This window comes from Narcine bancroftii, chromosome 4, assembly GCF_036971445.1.
Source record: "Narcine bancroftii isolate sNarBan1 chromosome 4, sNarBan1.hap1, whole genome shotgun sequence".
Taxonomy (NCBI): Eukaryota; Metazoa; Chordata; class Chondrichthyes; order Torpediniformes; family Narcinidae; genus Narcine; species Narcine bancroftii.
The window spans coordinates 226,460,756-226,480,453 of record NC_091472.1 but is presented as its reverse complement, the minus strand read 5'-3'; the positions used below and the strand labels follow the sequence as shown (position 1 = coordinate 226,480,453).

General features: G+C 46.6%; 1 protein-coding gene across 8 annotated transcripts in view; it reads left to right on the top strand.

The window, feature by feature from the left end:
• Positions 1 to 19,698, top strand: part of LOC138761659 (cyclic nucleotide-binding domain-containing protein 2-like) — a 68,292-nt gene that overhangs the window by 19,756 nt on the left and 28,838 nt on the right. For 5 of the 8 annotated variants that reach the window (XM_069934192.1, XM_069934187.1, XM_069934188.1 and 2 more), the window contains 6 exons: positions 406 to 441; positions 931 to 1,071; positions 7,243 to 7,299; positions 8,539 to 8,702; positions 16,260 to 16,416; positions 18,749 to 18,900. In XM_069934192.1, the coding sequence (XP_069790293.1) occupies positions 406 to 441; positions 931 to 1,071; positions 7,243 to 7,299; positions 8,539 to 8,702; positions 16,260 to 16,416; positions 18,749 to 18,900 (707 nt within the window). The remainder of the gene's footprint in view (positions 1 to 405; positions 442 to 930; positions 1,072 to 7,242; positions 7,300 to 8,538; positions 8,703 to 16,259; positions 16,417 to 18,748; positions 18,901 to 19,698) is intronic. The other 3 variants (XM_069934194.1, XM_069934191.1, XM_069934193.1) reach the window with 1 other exon arrangement.

The window sequence follows — 19,698 nt, the reverse complement described above, 5'->3', positions numbered from 1 at the left end:
GGAGGCTTGGCAGCACCTAGTGTTCCTAGGCGGTCTGATCTCAGAAGCTAAGCTGGCTCAGGACTGGTCAATACTTGGAGGGGAGACTGCCTGGGAACACCAAGTGCTATAGGTTTCTGTGAGGGGCGCCGGACAAAGTGGCGACTTTCTGCCTTATGGTAGATAAAAGTTAGAATTTCTGTATGTTGCATTCTAAATGTAGCATTATGTGACAATAATGGAACCTTTACCATTACCATCTGTTACCTTCCATGGATGCTGCTGGAAATATAGGCCATCTGTTACCTTGCACAGATGTTACTGGATCAGCTGAGCCCCTCCAGCACTTAGTGTGCGGCTCCAGTTTTCCCAGGTCTTCAGACTTCCTGCTCATTTCCCTTGACTGACTTGTTTTGTGTCTTTTAGGATTCCAGAGGACATGCTGCAGAGGAAGAAGACATGGTGAGCAATTTTGTTTTTTCACTTTTGAGCACTTGATAAGGAATTCAATCAATCTTTGAGAAACTCTGCCACGTTTCATGTATCGCAGCAATGATTGTTCAAAGTTGCCCATTTGGCTGATGACTTCTTGCGCAATTTGTCAGCGTCATTATGCGATTAAACATGCTAAATTTTAATGTTTCTCTAACTTCCTATGAAATACAACAAGTCTGAAATTATTTTTGTGTTCAGCTTGAAATTGTCTTTCGTAATCCCCATTCTTTTTTCAGGAAACAAACCATTTGAAAAAATTTGTTGTCTAATGTTATTTATTATCTCAATAGCATTTTTCTTTGTCCCAGACTACCTATCACAAAGCTACAACCACAGGTGGCCCAGAGTGACCCTTCACTGGAACAGGCAGTGGCAGAACCCCACCGCTGTTCCCTCTGTGTTGGTGCAATGGGTGGGCCTCATGTCTGTCTGTGGGTTCAGATTTCTTTCTTTCAGTTGCTCCCCAGGTTCTGCTCCAATGCGCGAAAGGTGGTTCTGATGTGTCGAGTCTGCATGTACCTGCGCGTGGCATCGAATGCCTTCATGGAGGATTGGGCAACGTTGACCAAATATAGTAGCAAGACCAAGACAGAAGAGGTGAGACCACCCACCACATCCAGAGGATTTTGATGTTAATGATACAGCATGATGGAAGGCCCTTGCGGCCCACAAAAGCCGTGCCACCCAATTAACTTTCCAACCCAGTACGATTTTGGAGAGTGAGAGGGAAATGGAGCACCCGGAGGAAACCCACCGAGAAACTATTTCCAGTTAATGCTGAATTCGAACCCGGGTTGCTGCCGCTGTGATAGCATCATGCATCCGTGTCGGGGGTGGGAGAAATGTGATATGGGACGTTGAAGCTGCAGATAGCGAGTTGTTAACCTGTGATCCCCAAGAAATCTCATCGGCTTAGGGAGATGTTGACTTGGGAAGGAGGGTCAAAGTCGCGATTGGTTCCCAGCTAATGACAGATTAATACAGTGGATTAAGTCAGGAGCTGGAAGTATGCGATTCAACTCTGAAGTTGATACGACAATGTTTCCAGTGTATTCTACCTCATTCACGGAATTGTGACAACATGTACCATTACAGAGTTCAGAACACACAGTCAGCATAAGCTACAACCTCATCAGCATACAGACTGCCCATGTTCTTTTCACTTGTATCTATAAACATTTGTCCAGCAGATACTATCCACGAAGTTTATTGTAAAGCAACATTCTTACTTGTTGATGCACTCTATCAATGACTCCAAAGACAGAGAGGGAGACGATGGGCTTTAATACACTTTAGATTGTAGCTGGTCTGACTCCATGTGCTCGAATAAATGGATGAGGGAAGGGAGGTCAACCTTATGGCTAGGTCACAAGGGGAGGAGCTACTGGGGAGCGAGTCACTAGTGGGTGGGCCAGCCACTCGTACACAGCAGTATGTACAAATCATCACACTTATGCAACTCCTCCATCTCCAACTTAGCTGACTAAATCATATCATCCTGCCTGCCTAATTGTATTATCCTGACAATCACCCCTGACTGCAGTATATATTCCTTCCTGGCAATGGATTGACATTGGATACCATTATTTTTTAAAGAGACATTTCCATTGTATTGATTAGATATTTGTTAAATGGTTGAATTCTTTGAATAGCTGGTGCTTGCATATGTTCGGGGATACAATGGACAGGATGAGAGATGGAGTGGGGTGGGGGGGGAGGGGAGTTGGTGGTGAACCTGTGGATTACTCTGTCCAAAGGAAGCAGGAGAGGCAGGTTCATTTAATATATTTAAGATACAGTTAGATTTTTTTCAGAGTAGGGAAAATAAGACTGATGGGGAAAAGGCAGATAGGTGGAGCTGAGCCCACAGCCAGATTTCTTTGAATGGTGGAGGAGGCTCGACAGACCAGAATATACAATATTACTGCTCATTTCAGGCTCTTCTGCCCACAATGTTGTGCTGACACATGTAAACCAACTCCACAACAATCTCACCCTTCCTTATCCCACACCTATAACCCTCTATTTTTCTTACATCCATATGCCTAAGCCTTCTGAATGCCCCATTGTACCAACCTCCACCACCATTCCCAGCAATGCATTCTAGCCGCTCACTACTCTGTGTATTTTTTAAAAAAACTTGCCTCTAGCATCTCCTCTAAATTTTCCTCCACTCACCATAAATAGAGGTCCTCTGGTATTTTCTATTGTTGCCCCAGTAAAAAATGTGCTGGCAGTACCCCATCTAGGGCCCTCATAAGGTTTTATATTCCTCTATTAAGTCACCTCTCATTGGTCCAGGGATAAAACCCCAGGCGTCAACCTTCATATGGCGTTCTCCTATCCAGACAATACACTGGTAAATCTCCTTTCAACCTTCTCCAAACCATCTACATCCTTCCTTTAATGAGGTGCCTAGAACTGAACATAATATTCCACAAGTGTGATCTAACCAGAGTTTAATGGAATGGCAACATTATTCACAGCTCTTGAATTCAATCCCCCAACTAATGTAAGTCAGCACCTTCTTAACCACACTAATAACTTGGGATCTATGGACCTGGATGCCAGCGTCTTTCTATTTCTCCACACTGTTAAGAATAGTGCCATTAACCCTGTTCTCTGCCTTGTAGTTCAACCTTTCAAAATGCATCCCTTCACACTATCTTGGATTGAACTCTATCTGCCACTTCTCTGGCCAACTCTGCTTCCTGCCTATATTCCTGTTGTAACCGACTACAACCTTCTACACTGTCTACAACACCTCCAAACTTTGATTCATCTGCAAACTTACTGACCCACCCCTCCACTTCTTCATGCAAGTAATATATACAAATCATGAAGACCAAAGACTCTTGCTGCTATTTCTTGTGTATCTTAATCCTCATCTCATCCTATCTGTTCCCATTGACCTATCCATCTTATCCCCTTGCTCCATCCTCTGCAAATTAAAATTGTTTTCTCCCTCCCAGTTCTGGTGAAGTGGCTTCCATCTGGGATGTTGGCTCTGTTCCTCACAGATGCTGCCCGATCCATCAAGCATTTCCTGAATTAGAATCAGGATTTATTGTCATGAACAAGTCATGAAATTCGTGTTTTGCACAGCATCATAGAGCAAACATTCATATTATAAACATCTTACAACATTACTTATTAATTTAAAAAGTAAAAATAGTCCATGAAAAGTAAGGCTGTGTCTATAGTTTATTGATTATTCCAGGAATCTGATGGCAGTGGGGCTCCTGAACCTTTTCCCTGATGCATTTTGTTTCTATTTCACCCTCTAACACACCTACGTTGGGGTCACGAAGAAAATTGAAAATCTGAGAAGATCCAGGAGAGTGATTTGAACATTTCATTCAAGGCTTGTTGCAACCAAGAAAGCTTCTTTCTTCAGAGTAAATGAAAATTTACTCCAGTGTCAACCATTAGCCCACCTCACCTTAGGTCTTGTGGGTGACCCTTGGGTCTACCTGGTAAACCCAGAAAACAGTCTCCTGGGAATCTCTCACCCCATCTCCTTCCCTCTCCCCCTTCCGCCACTCCCACCCCTCTCCTTCCTTCCCCCCTCTCCTTCCCTCCCCTTCTCACTCCCACCCCCTCTCTTTCTCTCTCTCACACATTGGTTCCTGTTGACCAAGAGGTGGATCTGGATAGGGAAAAAAACTTACCTCTGATGACTTCCCTTAAACATCCCTCCCTTCAATTTGTAGAGTTGTCCTTTGGTGTTTGCTACCACCACCCTGGAAAAAAGACACTGCCCAACCTCTCGCTTCCCCTAACCCTTGCTGAATTGAGGAAGGGTTCACGCTTGAAATCTTGATTATATATTTTTGCCTCCTATGGACACTGTGGGACCTGCTGAGATTCTCCAACATTTTTTTGTATTGAAATTTAAATTTACTTGAATCATGGACACTGTACTGAGAACAAATCATCGCCACCACATAGATCACAGTCCTCTTCAACGTACACCATTTTGGCCCAGCTTGTCTCTGCCTACCCTGTCTGGCTGCATCATTGTGTGGGACAGTAGCAGCAAAGCATTGGACCAGAAATCAATACAGAAGATCACTGGGGTCTCCCTTTCCCCTTTTGTCGACATTTGCCGGGAGCATTGTTTAAATAGCTTGCAAAGAATTATCGAGGACCCTTCCCATCCAGCACACAGTACCTTTGACCCCTTACCATCTAGAAGCAGGTAGAAGAACATCAAAATCAGTACCACCAGGCTGGAAAATAACTTCTTCCCACAGGCTGTGAGATTAATAAATGGTATCCTGTAATGAGTAAATCATCCAAAATATTTATATTTATTTTAACTTGCATCTTTATGCGTTCATTACGTTGTGTGTTCCCCATGGTCTGAAGAAGCACTGCTTCATCACGTGGTACATGTACAGTCAGATGATAATAAACTTGAACTTGTCGACTTGAACTCTGATTTGGTGCTTAGCCCTCTTGTAATGTGCGTCGAAAGAACCAAAGACTTGTTGATCCAAACCAAGGCTTTTATTAACTAAAAGACTGGAGCATATCACAAGTAGATCGACCAGTCCAGAATGACTTGGTCTGGCTAGGAGCAATCCTTTAAGACCTGCCAGTAGATGTGTCTACGCTCTCAGCCAATCACAGTCATCCTACACTACCATCTGTACATATGTACATGTACACATTGGTGATAGAATCTGTACTATCACATTCACCTCTTCTTTGAGAACCGACCCCAGGGTGAATGGAGGTTAGGGGCTGTACCGGTCAGGGGGTCTGACCATCCGGTGTGACCGCTGTGACACTGGGATTGGGGTCGCCGGAGTCGTGTCGCCGGCAGGCCCATAGGGTGCGGCCACTGCTTCGCTCAATTCCCCAACAGCGTTGTCGACAGTCTGGCCAGAGCTGGTGGGGTGGTGCTGGTCCCTCTGTTCAAGCACATGACCTGGGGGAGAAGGAATAGGGGGAGGACCGCCGTGGCACCGGGATTGGGGTCGCCAGAGTCGTGTCACCGGCAGGCCCATAGGATGCGGCCACTGCTTTGCTCAATTCCCCAACGGCGTTGTTGACAGTCTAGCCTGAGCTGGTGGGGTGGTGCTGGTCCCTCTGTTCAAGCACATGGGGGAGAAGGAATAGGGGGAGGTTGGGTGAAAGGCACTGCTGCGCCTGATCCAGCTTGGGCTAGGTCCCTTACCGAGACTGTGTCCTCCCGTCCGTCCGGGTACTCAACGTAGGCATAATGCGGGTTCGCATGGAGCAGAGTCACTCGGTCAACCAAAGGGTCATTCTTAGAGTACTGGACGTGGCATCGTAAAAGGACTGGACCGGGAACCGTGAGCCATGCCGGTATGGTTGTACCAAACTCTGATTTCCTCAGGAAAGAGAACATCCTTTCATGGGGGTGGCATTGGTCGCGGTGCGTAGGAGGGAGCAGATGGAGTGTTGAGGTCGGAGCTGGGGCCTGGTTGGACGTTAGGGAATGTCATTGCGGCGAGGGTGGGTTGTACCTTCCGTGCTCGGCATCTGCCCCATGACGTCAGGCGATGCCGTGCAGTGGGGTCCTTGTTCTCATTGGACAAGAGCTCTGAGGAAGAAGTGTTTGAAATGGGGAGTGGCAATTTGGCTTCACACAAGACGTTATGTTTGACAGCTGCCATTTTGGAGTGACAGACTGCAGCAAAGTGGCCATTTTTAAGGCACTTCTGGCACCTGGCTTTTCTTGCCGGGCACTGGGACCTGCTGTGCTTGTTCTTCCCGCAGAAATAACACTTCGGGGTTGCATCGGGCAGCGTAGTGGGAGAGGGAGGGCATCCTACTCACATCAGTGTGTGGGGTCCAGCCCCAAGAGTACATGTCCATACTTAAGACCGCAGCCTCCATCGACTCTGCGATCCGGATCACATCCTCTAGGTTTTCTCCCCTGTGCTCTAGCAGATGCTGCCTCACCTTATTCGATCAAACCCCGGCCGTATAGGCATCCCGAATGAGATCGTCTGTGGTCTCCGCAGCAGTTCTGTCTGTGCAGGCCCAGGCCCTGCCCATTGCCCTTAGTGCCTGAATATAAGCTTTACAGGAATCACCAGGCTTTTGCCTCCTTGTAACAAGTTTGTACTGAGCATAGACCCTGTTCACTGGTCGCTCGTACAGCCCTTTCAGCACCTTCATGGCTGCGGCGTAAGTGGTTGTGTCCTGGACACTCTGGTAGACTCTCGGGGACGCCACAGTCATCAATATTATTAGCCGATGGCTGTCCTCTATCACGGCGGGATCAGAGAGCTGTAAGTGTTTCGAAGCATCTCACCCAGTGCTTAAAGTCATTCGAGGCTGTAGCTGACTGTGGGTCAATGTCGAGGCGTTCCAGCCATAGCATACGCTCCATCCCTTCAAAATTTATTTCAGTTAATAAAATTGTAATGCTTCTCAAAAGAACCAAAGACTTGTTGATCCAAACCAAGTCTTTTATTAACTAAAAGACTGGAGCATATCACAAGTAGGTCGACCAGTCCAGAATGACCTGGTCTGGCTAGGAGCAATCCTTTAAGACCTGCCAGTAGATGTGTCTACACTCTCAGCCAATCACAGTCATCCTACACTACCATCTGCACATATGTACATATACACATTGGTTATAGAATCTGTACTATCAGTCGACCTGAACTCTGATTTGGCGTTTAGTCCTCTTGTTCTTTCCTCCCCACATGGTGCTCTCAGTTCTTCCCTCTCAGGCTTCCTCATGGCTGTGAAAGGGTTAACTGTGGTCCACTTGTATCCCCACAGGAGCAGAGAGAAAGCAGCAAAGCAGCCTTTGACCTTCACTACTTCAAGGCACAGCGTGTAAGTAGGGGCCCTCAGCTTCCCACTGAGAACAGAGAGCAGAACAAAGGAGGGAACATTCAGGCAGTGAATATTTGGTTAGAATGGCAGTGAAACCTACCGACCTCAAACCAGAATCTTTTCCAAGTAGGAACAAAATGATAGGTGGGTAGGTTTAAATTGGTGAACAGATCATCAAGTTGACCTTGTAATTTCCATTTGCTCATTTCAGTGTTTATCCAGTGGTCTAAATTTTATGTTTCCACCCCTTTTTTTTTAAACAAAACATTTATTTCAACACCAACATGGCAAACTTGAAGTGCATTTGTTTTGATTCTCAATGAGGAGTTGCACTGATTGATCTTCCAGTGAGCAAGTCAAGGATCCAGTTGCCACTTAAGTCTCTCACAACCATGAGGCTCAGTTGATGTGACTTCTGGCTCGGGGGTAGGACAGTTTGCACAGTGAAGTTGACCATCTCTGAACTGTTGCTTTACAAGGTGGTGTCATTGTTGGTGTTGCCTTTTGGATGAGATGTTAAGCTCAATACCCCACCTGCTCTATTTGTGGGAATACAAGGTTCCAGAGTACTCTTTTGAAGAGACTAGGGCAGTTGCTCCTGGAGGCCTGGGCCAGTATTCATCTCCCAAGTCATCGCTTTAAGAGCAGGTTGCCTGAACTTTTATCACCTCGCTGATGGTGCTGTGGAATATACTGAGTTCATGAACTACGGCATTCTAGAGTCGTAGAGAAATTAAGCATAGAGATAGGCCTTTCGGCCCACCAAGTCCATGGCAGGCATCAGTCACCCAGTTATACTAATCCTACAGTAATCCCCTACTTTCTGCACACTTCACTCTCTCCCTGATACATGAGGGAAAATTTAACCCACTGGACCCGCATGTCTTTGGGATGTTGTGTGGGAGAAACCCATGTGGTCACAATGAGAATGTGCAGTCTCCACACAGGCAAAGCCAGAGGTCAGGATTGAACCCGGGTCTCTGGCACCAAGAGCCAATGGCTCTATCTGCTTTGCCAGTGGGCCACCAGACTTTTTCCCCCCCAGAAAGTAGAGATGAGCTAGCTTCCTGAACTGCTCTGGCTCATGAGATGAAGTGTGCTGAGAAACCATGTAGCTTTCCTTCATGTTAAGTGGTGGATCACATTGTCCAAAGCCTCCTAATTTTGTGCATCATTGCCTGTCAGAGTGCAAGCATCTGAGGATATATTGTCACTGTTTTATTTATTTATAATCCACAGGATAACCTGTCCAACCGAGAGATTCAGATAACCATGAAAGTACCTGAGTGCAGATCGATGGAAGAGCTGGAATTACTTCTGGTTGCACTGAGATCTTTGTTGAGCTTCAGACACTACAGCAAGTCCTACCAGCTTCTGCTGGCAAAGATAATGAGATATGAATGGTAGGTATGAAACATTGACCAAGGGAATGGACAAGGGTTTGAGCTCTGTCAGGGTAGAGGGCTTTGTTGCCCTCACTCTGTGTACCAGAGCTCAGTAATTATCGTGTCAACTTAAATACAGCTTTGTAACTTCCGTTCTCTAAATTAGTCGAGTCACTTGTCTGAGAATTTCCAGCTACACCTCAAGGAAACGGGTAAATATATTTGGTGGCAGAGATAAAACACGAACAGATTACTTGTCCACAGCCTCCTGCCCCGTCCTTGCCCCTTAATGTCCCATAGTCTTCTGATCCAGTCTTGGATCAATTTAAGTTCAAGTCCGATGTCATATGTACCAAGGCGAAGTGATCGAGTTTGTTGAGCGAGTAGTCCAGTTGGACATCTCATACATAGTACAGCCAGTAAGACCCAGTGCAGAGTTACAGGGACCATTTGGTATGGACCAAAGGCAACATAATTTTTACTGGTGTGGGTTCATTCAGGAGTCTGATAACGACAGGAAAGAAACTGTTCTTTTTCAATATTTTTATTAATTTCTTTTAGCAAATGCTACATGGGTAAATAAACATGAATAGAACAATAATCACATTTATATGATACAATAAGAGTAATGTCAAAACCTACGTTACATTAAAAAAATACATGTGAAAAGAAAAAAGAAATTAAATATTTTACAAATTTGACCCTCTACCAGAGGATGTTGGCCAAATACATAGTCCACTATCTGAAAATGAAAAGAAAAATAAGCAATGAGGTCAAGAATCAAAAATTAATTAAGCTTACAAATTTGGGAAATAATTAAGAAAAAACCCCATAAATTAATCATTACAGTAGTGGAACATCTAATTTTTTCTAAAGACAATTAAGTGATCGTGCCAGGCAGCTATTTATTGTGAGTGGCAGGGACAGCATCTTTCCCTTTCATTAGTGTGGCCCTTCTGACAATCAGAGAGGCAAAAGCTACCACATGGAATTGTGAAGAATTCAATCTCAGATAATTGGGCCCACATTCCAATAAAGCAATAAAAGGAGATGGGGCCAAATTAAGAACTAAAGATAGTGAATGAAATATGCCTTTGTTGCAGGCCGAGCGACCACGTGAGTAAATGAGCCAAATCACCGCAACACGCGGCCGGTCAAAGATGGCGCGGGCTCCCCTTCACTGCTGAGAAGGAGCCCCCGCCTAGCTCCACGTGTGGGCTAAGGAACCCTCCACTTCCGCATAGCGGCCAGCCAGCCGGAGAGGGACACACTGATGCGATGACATCACTTCCGGAAGTCAGAGGGTACATCACCATAAGTGGGTGGGCCAGCACGTACACATGGGAAATTCAAACCAGTAAAGTCAGTGTTTGTTTTACATTCACCTTGGTAGACATCTCTTTCTTTGATAGCGCTGCTGCAGCAAAAGATACACCTTCCCAATAATTGAGAAGAGAAAGACATAACCAAAACATATGATACAATGAACTAGTTTTACATTTATCGCATTTAGAAGATAAGTTCGGATAGAATTGAGCCAATTGGGTTTTGGAATTGTGGGCATGAGGTACTACTTTAAATTGCAATAGCAAATGTCTAGCACAAAGAAGATGAATGAATACATCTCAAAATAGAATCCCATGCAGTATCAGAAAATATTTGTTGGGAATCTTGTCCCACAGCTTTTTAATTCCATCCAGGGAATTATCCTTAGATTGAAAAAGTAGTCCATATAGGGCAGACAACACTGTTTATGGTTAGGTTGAAAATTATGTATTTTCTCTATAACATTAAACTCCAATTCCTGAGGAATTCTCAAAGATAAGGAGTTCAAAAAAATTCTAACCTGTAAATAATGAAAAAGATTGTGTCTGGGTTTATTAAATTTAGCAGATAATTGTTCAAAAGAGGCAAGATTATGGTTGAGAAAAAGGTTTAAGAAAGATTGAATGTCTGAGTTAGATCATTGATAAAAACCAATGTCTTGAACCGAGAGAGGAAAAAAAGAATTACTTAAGATAGGAGTAACTAATAATCTATGGTATCCAAAATGTTTCCTGAATTGAAAACAAATTCTCAATGTATGTCTGACAACAAAATTATCTGATAATCTAGAGGAAGAGAAAAGTAAAGGTGCTCCAAGTATTGAAATAAGGGAGATTTAATTTTTAAATTAATCCAACCTGAAGCCCCTTAAATAACTTTATGATGAATCCAAAAAAAAAACATATCAGATAAAATCTAAAATTAGATAATGCCAAGCCTCCATTTTTCCTAATATTTTGAAGGAAGGTTTTTTTTAAAGACAGGGAAGCTTATTATTCCATATGAAGGAAGATATAAGAGAGTCCAAAGAATCAAGAGAGGATTTGGGAACAAAAACTGGTACAGCGTGAAAAATGTATGTAAATTTTTGCAGGATATTCATCTTAGTAATATTAACATGTCCAATTAAGGACTGTAATGCGAGTCGAAAGAACCAAAGACTTGTTGATCCAAACCAAGGCTTTTATTAACTAAAAGACTGGAGCATATCACGAGTAGGTCGACCAGTCCAGAATGACCTGGTCTGGCTAGGAGCAATTCTTTAAGACCTGCCAGTAGGTGTGGCTATGCTCTCAGCCAATCACAGTCATCCTACACTACCATCTGTACATATGTACATATACACATTGGTGATAGAATCTGTACTATCACATTCACCTCTTCTTTGAGAACCGACCCCAGGGTGAATGGAGGTTAGGGGCTGTACCGGTCAGGGGGTCTGACCATCCGGTGTGACCGCTGTGACACTGGGATTGGGGTTGCCAGAGTCGTGTCCCCGGCAGGCCCATAGGGTGCGGCCACTGCTTCGCTCAATTCCCCAACAGCGTTGTCAACAGTCTGGCCAGAGCTGGTGAGGTGGTGCTGGTCCCTCTGTTCAAGCACATGACCTGGGGGAGAAGGAATAGGGGGAGGACCGCCATGGCACCGGGATTGGGGTCGCCAGAGTCGTGTCACCGGCAGGCCCATAGGGTGCGGCCACTGCTTTGCTCAATTCCCCAACGGCATTGTTGAAAGTCTAGCCTGAGCTGGTGGGGTGGTGCTGGTCCCTCTGTTCAAGCACATGGGGGAGAAGGAATAGGGGGAGGTTGGGTGAAAGGCACTGCTGCGCCTGATCCAGCTTGGACTAGGTCCCTTACCAAGACTGTGTCCTCCCATCCGTCCGGATACTCAACGTAGGCATAATGCGGGTTCGCATGGAGCAGAGTCACTCGGTCAACCAAAGGGTCATTCTTAGAGTACCGGATGTGACGTCGTAGAAGGACTGGACCGGGAACCATGAGCCATGCCAGTATGGTTGTACCCGACTTGGATTTCCTCGGGAAAGAGAACATCCTTTCATGGGGGGTGGCATTGGTCACGGTGCATAGGAGGGAACGGATGGAGTGTAGAGCACTAGTGAGCACATCCTGCCAGCGAGAGGTGGGGAGACCTTTGGACCGGAGGGCAAACGTAACCGCTTTCCAGACAGTGGCATTCTTTCTTTCGGCTTGCCCATTACCGTGTGGGTTATAGGTGGTGGTCCTGCTTGAAGCAATACCACGCTCCAGAAGGTACTGCCGCAGCTCTGCGCTCATAAACGAGGACCCCTGTCATGGTGGATGTAACTGGGGTACCCGAAGATGGCAAAGATGCTGTGCAAGGCCTCTATAACTGAGGAGGCAGTCATGTCCGAGCAGGGCACAGCAAACGGGAAGCGGGAGTACTCGTTGATGGCCGTAAGGATGAAGGTGTTATGGTTGGTCGACGGTAGGGGCCCCTTGAAGTCTATGCTGAAATGCTCAAAGGGGTGGGTGGCTTTGATGATGTGGGTGTTCGCCGGATGGAAGAAATGGGGCTTGCACTCAGCGCACACCGGGCAGGCTCGGGTCATGGAGCGAATCTCCTCGACCGTGTAGGCAGGTTGCGAGCTTTGACCAAGTGCGCGAACCTAGTGACCCCTGGATGACAGAGCTCCTCGTGGAGTTTCTGCAGCCTGTCCAGTTGTATGTTGGCGCAAGTCCTCCTGGAGAACGCATCAGGTGGGTCGTTGAGTTTACCAGGCCGATACAGTATGTCATAATTAAAGGTGGAGAGCTCGATTCTCCACCTGGCGATTTTGTCATTCTTGATCTTACCTCGCTGGGTATTGCTAAACGTGAAGGAGACCGCATGTTGGTCGGTCAGCAGCCTAAAGCGCCTGCCAGTGAGGTAGTGTCTCCAACGACGTACTGCTTCGACTATGGCCTGGGCCTCCTTCTTGACAGAGGAGTGTTGGCTCTCAGGACCTTGGAGTGTTCTGGAGAAGAAGGCTACCAGCCGGCCGGCCTGGTTCAAAGTGGCTGCCAGTGCAAAGTCAGATGCATCGCTTTCGACTTGGAACAGTATGGACTCGTCGATGGCGTGCAGCGTTGCAGCAGCGATGTCCAATTTGATGCAGTCGAAGGCCGCTCTGGCTTCAGTTGACAGGGGGAAGGAGGTGGTCTTGATGAGTGGCCGTACCTTGTCGGCATAGTGTGGAACCCATTAAACACAGTAGGAGAAAAAACCCAGGCAGTGTCTGAGTGCCTTCTGGGTGTGGGGGGGACAAGTCAGGCATGACCACCCAGTTCTCCACCACTCAACCCAGAATTGTGAGCCAAGTCGAAATTGTAGGTCGAAATTGTAGGTCAAGTTCAGCCGAATTGCAGTCTGAAAAAATTTCTCAAGGTTGGCATCATGATTCTCCGTGTCATGGCTGCAGATGGTGACATTGTCCAGATACGGGAAAGAAGCAGTCAGCCCGTTCTGGTCCACCATCCGGTCCATTTCCCACTGAAAGACCGCGACACCATTTGTGACCCCAAAGGGTACCCTGAGGAATTGATACAGCTGCCCATTCGCTTGATAGGCCGGTCTTCTCGGCGGATCGGGAGCTGATAATAGGCCAAACGTAAGTCAATGGTAGAAAATACACGGTATTGGGTGATCTGATTCACCACATCCGTGATCCGTGGAAGGGGGCACGCATCCAGGAGCATGAAGTGGGTGATTGTCTGGGTGTAGTCAACCACCATCCGCGGCTTCTCCCCGTTTTTAACAAACACTACTTGGGCCCTCAATAGACTCGAGCTAGATTTGATAATGCCCTCATCCAGCAGTCTGCGCACCTCACTTGTGATAAATTTCCTGTGTTCATAACTATATTGCTGGCTTTTGGTGGCCACAGGCTTCCAGCCAGGGGTGAGATCTGGTGGAGCATCTCAGAGGGTGGAGAGACTACAGCTGAGGCCCTGGGGCACGGGGGCAGGTGTCTCGGGCTGCCGCTGGCAGGAGTTTTTGGGGTGGAGTGGTTACAGACAGAAAGTGGAGCGTGAGGCCCCCCAAAGTGCAGGGAAATGATTTGAAACTGGCACTGTGTTTGATGGTGGCCAATTTGGAGCAACAGATTACAGCAAAGTAGCCATTTTTAAGGCACTTCTGGCACCTGGCTTTTCTCACCGGGCACTGGAACCTGCTGTGCTTGTTCCTCCCACAAAAATAACACTTTGGGGTTGCATTGGGCAGCGAAGCGGCAGTAGTAGGGTAGAGGGAGAGCATTATACTCACATCAGAGTGTGGGGTCCAGCCCCAAGAGTACATGTCCATACTTAAGGCCGCAGCCTCCATCGTCTCTGCGATCCGGATCATGTCCTCTAGGTTTTCTTCCCTGTGCTCCAGTAGGCGCTGCCTCATCTCATTTGATCGAACCCCGGCCACATAGGCATCCCAAATGAGATCATCTGTGGAATCTGCAGCAGTTCTGTCTGTGCAGGCACAGTCCCTGCCCATTGCCCTTAATGCCTGAATATAAGCTTTACAGGACTCACCGGGCTGTTGCCTCCTTGTAACAAGTTTGTACCGAGCATAGACCTTGTTCACCAGTCGGTCGTAGAGCCCTTTCAGCACCTTCATGGCTGCGGCGTAAGTGGTCACGTCCTGGACGCTCTGGTAGACTCTTGGGGACACCATAGTCATCAATATTAGTAGTCGACGGTTGTCCTCTATCACGGCGGGATCAGAGAGCTGTAAGTATGTTTCGAAGCATCTCACCCAGTGCTTAAAGTCATTCGAGGTTGCAGCTGACTGTGGGTCGATGTCGAGGCGCACCAGCCGTAGCATACGCTCCATCCCTTCAAAATTTTTTAGTTAATAAAATTGTGATGCGTGTCAAAAGAACCAAAGACTTGTTGATCCAAATCAAGTCTTTTATTAACTAAAAGACTGGAGCATATCACAAGTAGGTCGACCAGTCCAGAATGACCTGGTCTGGCTAAGAGCAATCCTTTAAGACCTACCATCAGGTGTGGCCAATCACAGTCATCCTACACAACCATCTGTACATATACACATTGGTGATAGAACCTGTACTATCACAAGGACATTGAAGGGAGGGACCATTTGAGTCAAGGACTTCTTAATATGACTCAGTAGGCTAAGAAATTTTTTACTTAAACAACTTATTAAATTTTCTAGAGATGGGAATTCTCAGATTATTAAATTGATTATTGACTATTTTAAAAGGAACAGAGGAATTTCAAGAGTTAGGAGAGTCCAGTACAAGCGTCTAGTGGTGTGTGCACTCACACTCGTGAATCTTCTTCCTGATGGGAGTGGAGGTGTAGAGAATGTGGCTGGAGCCTTTTAATACATTGGCTTCTTTTCCAAGGCACTGGGAGTGTAGATGGAATTAAAAGAGGGTAGTGTGTATATGTGTGAGATAGCAAAGACCATGATTAAAAGTAAGCCTTATGATTATACGATATTTAAGTTCCAACATTGTGGAAGTTGGCATTTTGTCCACCCAAAGATTGGCGCACTTAAATTATTTCAGAAACTATCCAGTGATTAAGTGGGAAGATGCAGCTTGAACTTAATCTAGCAAGGTCCAGATGTTCTGACAGGCAGGTCCCAGGAAGCAATGGATGAGTAGGTGTCCAAACTTTGTATCCAGCACCAGAGTAAATAATCCACCACTCAAACTCCCTGGAGTATCCCTTGGCACCAGTCATCCCTCCAAACTGTTCTCATGCTCAGCAGAGGAGCACTAACAGGTTTGGGGTAAATGTTGCTGCTTGACCAATAGAATATCAAGTTGGAGAAAGAATCTCAGCTCAGTTCCCAGGGGCTACTCTACCCTCTTATATTCAGGGCCTCGCCATTGCTGTTCAGGCTCCTGCCAATGAGGTGCTGAGCTCTGAGCTTCTCATCATTAACTTCCACCCCTCTCCCCCTCCCCATCTCTTCCCCCTTTCAATGCTCTTGCAGGGTGACTCCATCTACTCCTCCATTGACTCCATCTACTCCTGCCTCAGCCTAGGAAAAGCAGCTAATGTATTAAGAAACACCAGCCACACACTCTCCCAGCCTCCAAATGCTCAAGGAATACTGTAGCCCTGTGTTCAAATTAGAGGCTGCAGTGGGGACTGTACACACTGGGCCCAGTCAAGGCACTGCAGCAAGGGATATCGGGGAGGGAAAGGAGGGATATCGGGGAAGCAAAGATATTGATGCATTTTGTGGCACATGTCCCAGTTTCAGGAGGAGGAGGGTGATCATCAGGAAGGGTGACCCTGCAAACAGTTTCTACTTCATCTACTCTGGAGGGGTGAGCTTTACCACTGACCAGGATGGCGCAAGTGCGTTTAAACAAGAACAACCAGCTAACCTGCGGAAGGGCGCCAGATTTGGAGTGAGTATTCCGAGCGTGCGGAGGACGGGAATTAGCTGGATGTGCCGTACCACACAGGAACAGAAATGGGCAATTCAGCCCATCTAGTTTGCCCCACCATTTAATCATGCGCTGACCCATTTTCCCACTCAGCCCCACTGCCCAGCCTTCACTCCATAATCTTTGATGTCCTGGCTAATCAAGAACCTATCAATATCTGCCTTAAATGCACCCAATGACCTGGCCTCCTCAACCACCAATGGCAACAAATTCCACAGATTTACCACCATTTGGCTAAAGAAATTCTTCTGCCTCTCTAAGTGATGCCCTTCAATCCTAAAATTGTGCTCTCTTGTCCTCAACTTTTCCACCATGAGAAACAACATTACTACATCTACGCTGCCTTTCAACATTATTAATGTTTCAATGATATAACCCTTCATTCTCCTAAATTCCAATGAGTCCAGGCCAAGAGCTGTCAAACACTCCTCATATGATAACCCTTTCATTCCTGGAATGAACCTCCTCTGAACCCTCTCCAATGTCAGCACATCCTTTCCTTAAATGAGGAGCCCAAAACTCACCAGTACCTTATAAGGCCTCAATATCACATCTCTGCTCATATTCTATTCCTCTTGAAATGAATGCCAGCATTTCATTTGCCTTCTTCACCACCGTCTCAGTATACAATTTGCCTTCAGGCGATCCTGCATGGGAACTCCCATGTACCTTTGCATCTGGCTTTTTTTTTTCATTTTCTCCCCATTTAAAATATAGTGTGTGTATTTAGATTTTCCACCAAAGTGCATGACCGTATACTTCCTGACATATTTCATTTGCCACCTCTCTGCCCATTGTCCTAATCTGTCTCAGTTTTTCTGCAGCCTCCGTGTTTCCTCTACACTACCTGCTCCTCCACATACCTTGATAGCATTTGCAAACTTGGCCACAAAGCCATTAATTCTACAATCTAAATCATTCAGATACAACAGAAAAAACAGCTGGCCCCAACACTGACCCCTATAGAATACCATCAATAACAGGCAGCCAACCAGAATATGATCCCTGTATTGCGACTCTCTGCTTTCTGCCAATCAGCCAATGCTCTACCCACATTAGTATGATTTCTGTAAAAACATGTTCTCTTATCTTGTTAAGAAGCCACATAGGCCTTCTGAAAATATATATGCAAAACATTCACTACATCTCCTTTATCCACCATGCTGGTCACTTCTTCAGAGAATTTCAGATGTGTCTCCTCGAAAATCACAGAGAGAGGAAATTCTCTGGGTGTGTCCCTGCCATCACAGAGACAGGTAATTCTCTGGGTGTCTCCCCAAACATCACGGAGAGAGGAAATTCTCTGGGTGTGTCCCTGAACATCACGGAGAGAGGGAATTCTCTGGGAGTGTCCCTGAACATCGCGGAGAGAGGGAATTCTCTGGAGTGTCTCTGAAGATCATGGAGAGAGGAATTCTCTGGGAGTGTCCCTGAACATCACAGAGAGACGAAATTCTCTGGGTGTGTCCCTGAATATCACGGAGAGAGGGAATTCTCTGGGAGTGTCCCTGAAGATCACGGAGAGAGGGAATTCTCTGGGAGTGTCCCTGAACATCACAGAGAGAGGGAATTCTCTGGGTGTGTCCCTGAACATCACGGAGAGAGGGAATTCTCTGGGAGTGTCCCTGAACATCACGGAGAGAGGGAATTCTCTGGGTGTGTCCCTGAAGATCACGGAGAGAGGGAATTCTCTGGGTGTGTCCCTGAATATCACGGAGAGAGGGAATTCTCTGGGAGTGTCCCTTAACATCAGGGAGTGAGGGAGTTCTCTGGGTGTGTCCCTGAACATCACGGAGAGAGTGAATTCTCTGGGAGTGTCTCTGAAGATCACGGAGAGAGGGAATTCTCGGGGAGTGTCCCTGAACATCACAGAGAGAGGAAATTCTCTGGGTGTGTCCCTGAATATCACAGAGAGAGGGAATTCTCTGGGAGTGTCCCTGAAGATCACGGAGGGAGGGAATTCTCTGGAGTGTCCCTGAAGATCACGGAGGGAGGGAATTCTCTGGAGTGTCCCTGAACATCACGGAGAGAGGGAATTCTCTGGGTGTGTCCCTGAACATCACGGAGAGAGGAAATTCTCTGGGTGTGTCCCTGAACATCATGGAGAGAGGGATTTCTTTGGGAGTGTCCCTGAAGATCACGGAGGGAGGGAATTCTCTGGGTGTGTCCCTGAACATCACGCAGAGAGGGAACTCCTGCTGCTAACATCACTGGTGTGGTCTGTATACCTCAGAGGTCTGGTGTTTGCTTCATGTCCTGCACCTTCATGAGGCCAATTGCCTCCCTACTGCAGGAGATTCCCGTGTTGAAGGGCCTGCGAAGGAACTTCACCGCTGTCTGTGTGGAGGATACAGAGCTGCTGGTTGTAGACAGAGAGGACTTCTTTGCAAATAAACTTGACCAGGTGCTGTTGGAGGAAGCACACCATCGCTTTATATTTTTCAGGTAAAGCCATTTCCCCATCTTTAAATAGAAGCTTTTTTTTTTAAACCAATTTTTTTTCTGAAAGCTGAAAATCAAAGGTTCAGGTCTTGTACATAAATACACAGAATGTGTTTACTTTTATTAGTGCATTAAGATACATGAGATACCACTCCTGCCAAGGAGAGAAGGAGAACAAGTGAGAGACCCTTCAGAGACACTGAGTGCCTGTGGATTCGCCTCCTGCACTCCTGTAACCTCGGCAGCTGCTGGCAGCCTGTCCATTCCAGCGGTGATCCTGGGCTCTTGGTTCTGAACTCCCGGAAGATGTCAGTACCCGAAGCCCTTTGGGAGCCCTGCTTGTCATCGGCACCCTCATGGGTTTTGATCCCTGGTTCCCACGAGCCAGACTACAGCAGCCTGGTGTGAGTCCATTGGCCTCTGGCCACTGACTGATCCATTGCTGTGGTCTCCAACCCTGTAGAATCCTTTCCCAGGCTCCTCCTCCTTGGTCGGGGTGTTCACCTTCTCTGGTGTCCTGTGCCGGTCCACAGTCCCCAGATCTGGGCTGCCGAGCATGGGTGCCATTCTTGGGTACGGACCTCTGTAGTTTCCTCCACTTTAACAAAAACATGGGTGGTGTAACATTTCCTTAGCGGTCCATTCTGAGGTGGTTTGAAAATGAGATGAAAAGCTGTTCATGTGAAAGCTGCTGCTTCACCCAGGTTTGATCTTGACCTTGGGCATAGTCTGCATGGAATTTGCATGTATCCTTCCGCCGGGAGCTCCGGTTTCCTGCCACATCCTATAGGGGTAGGTCGC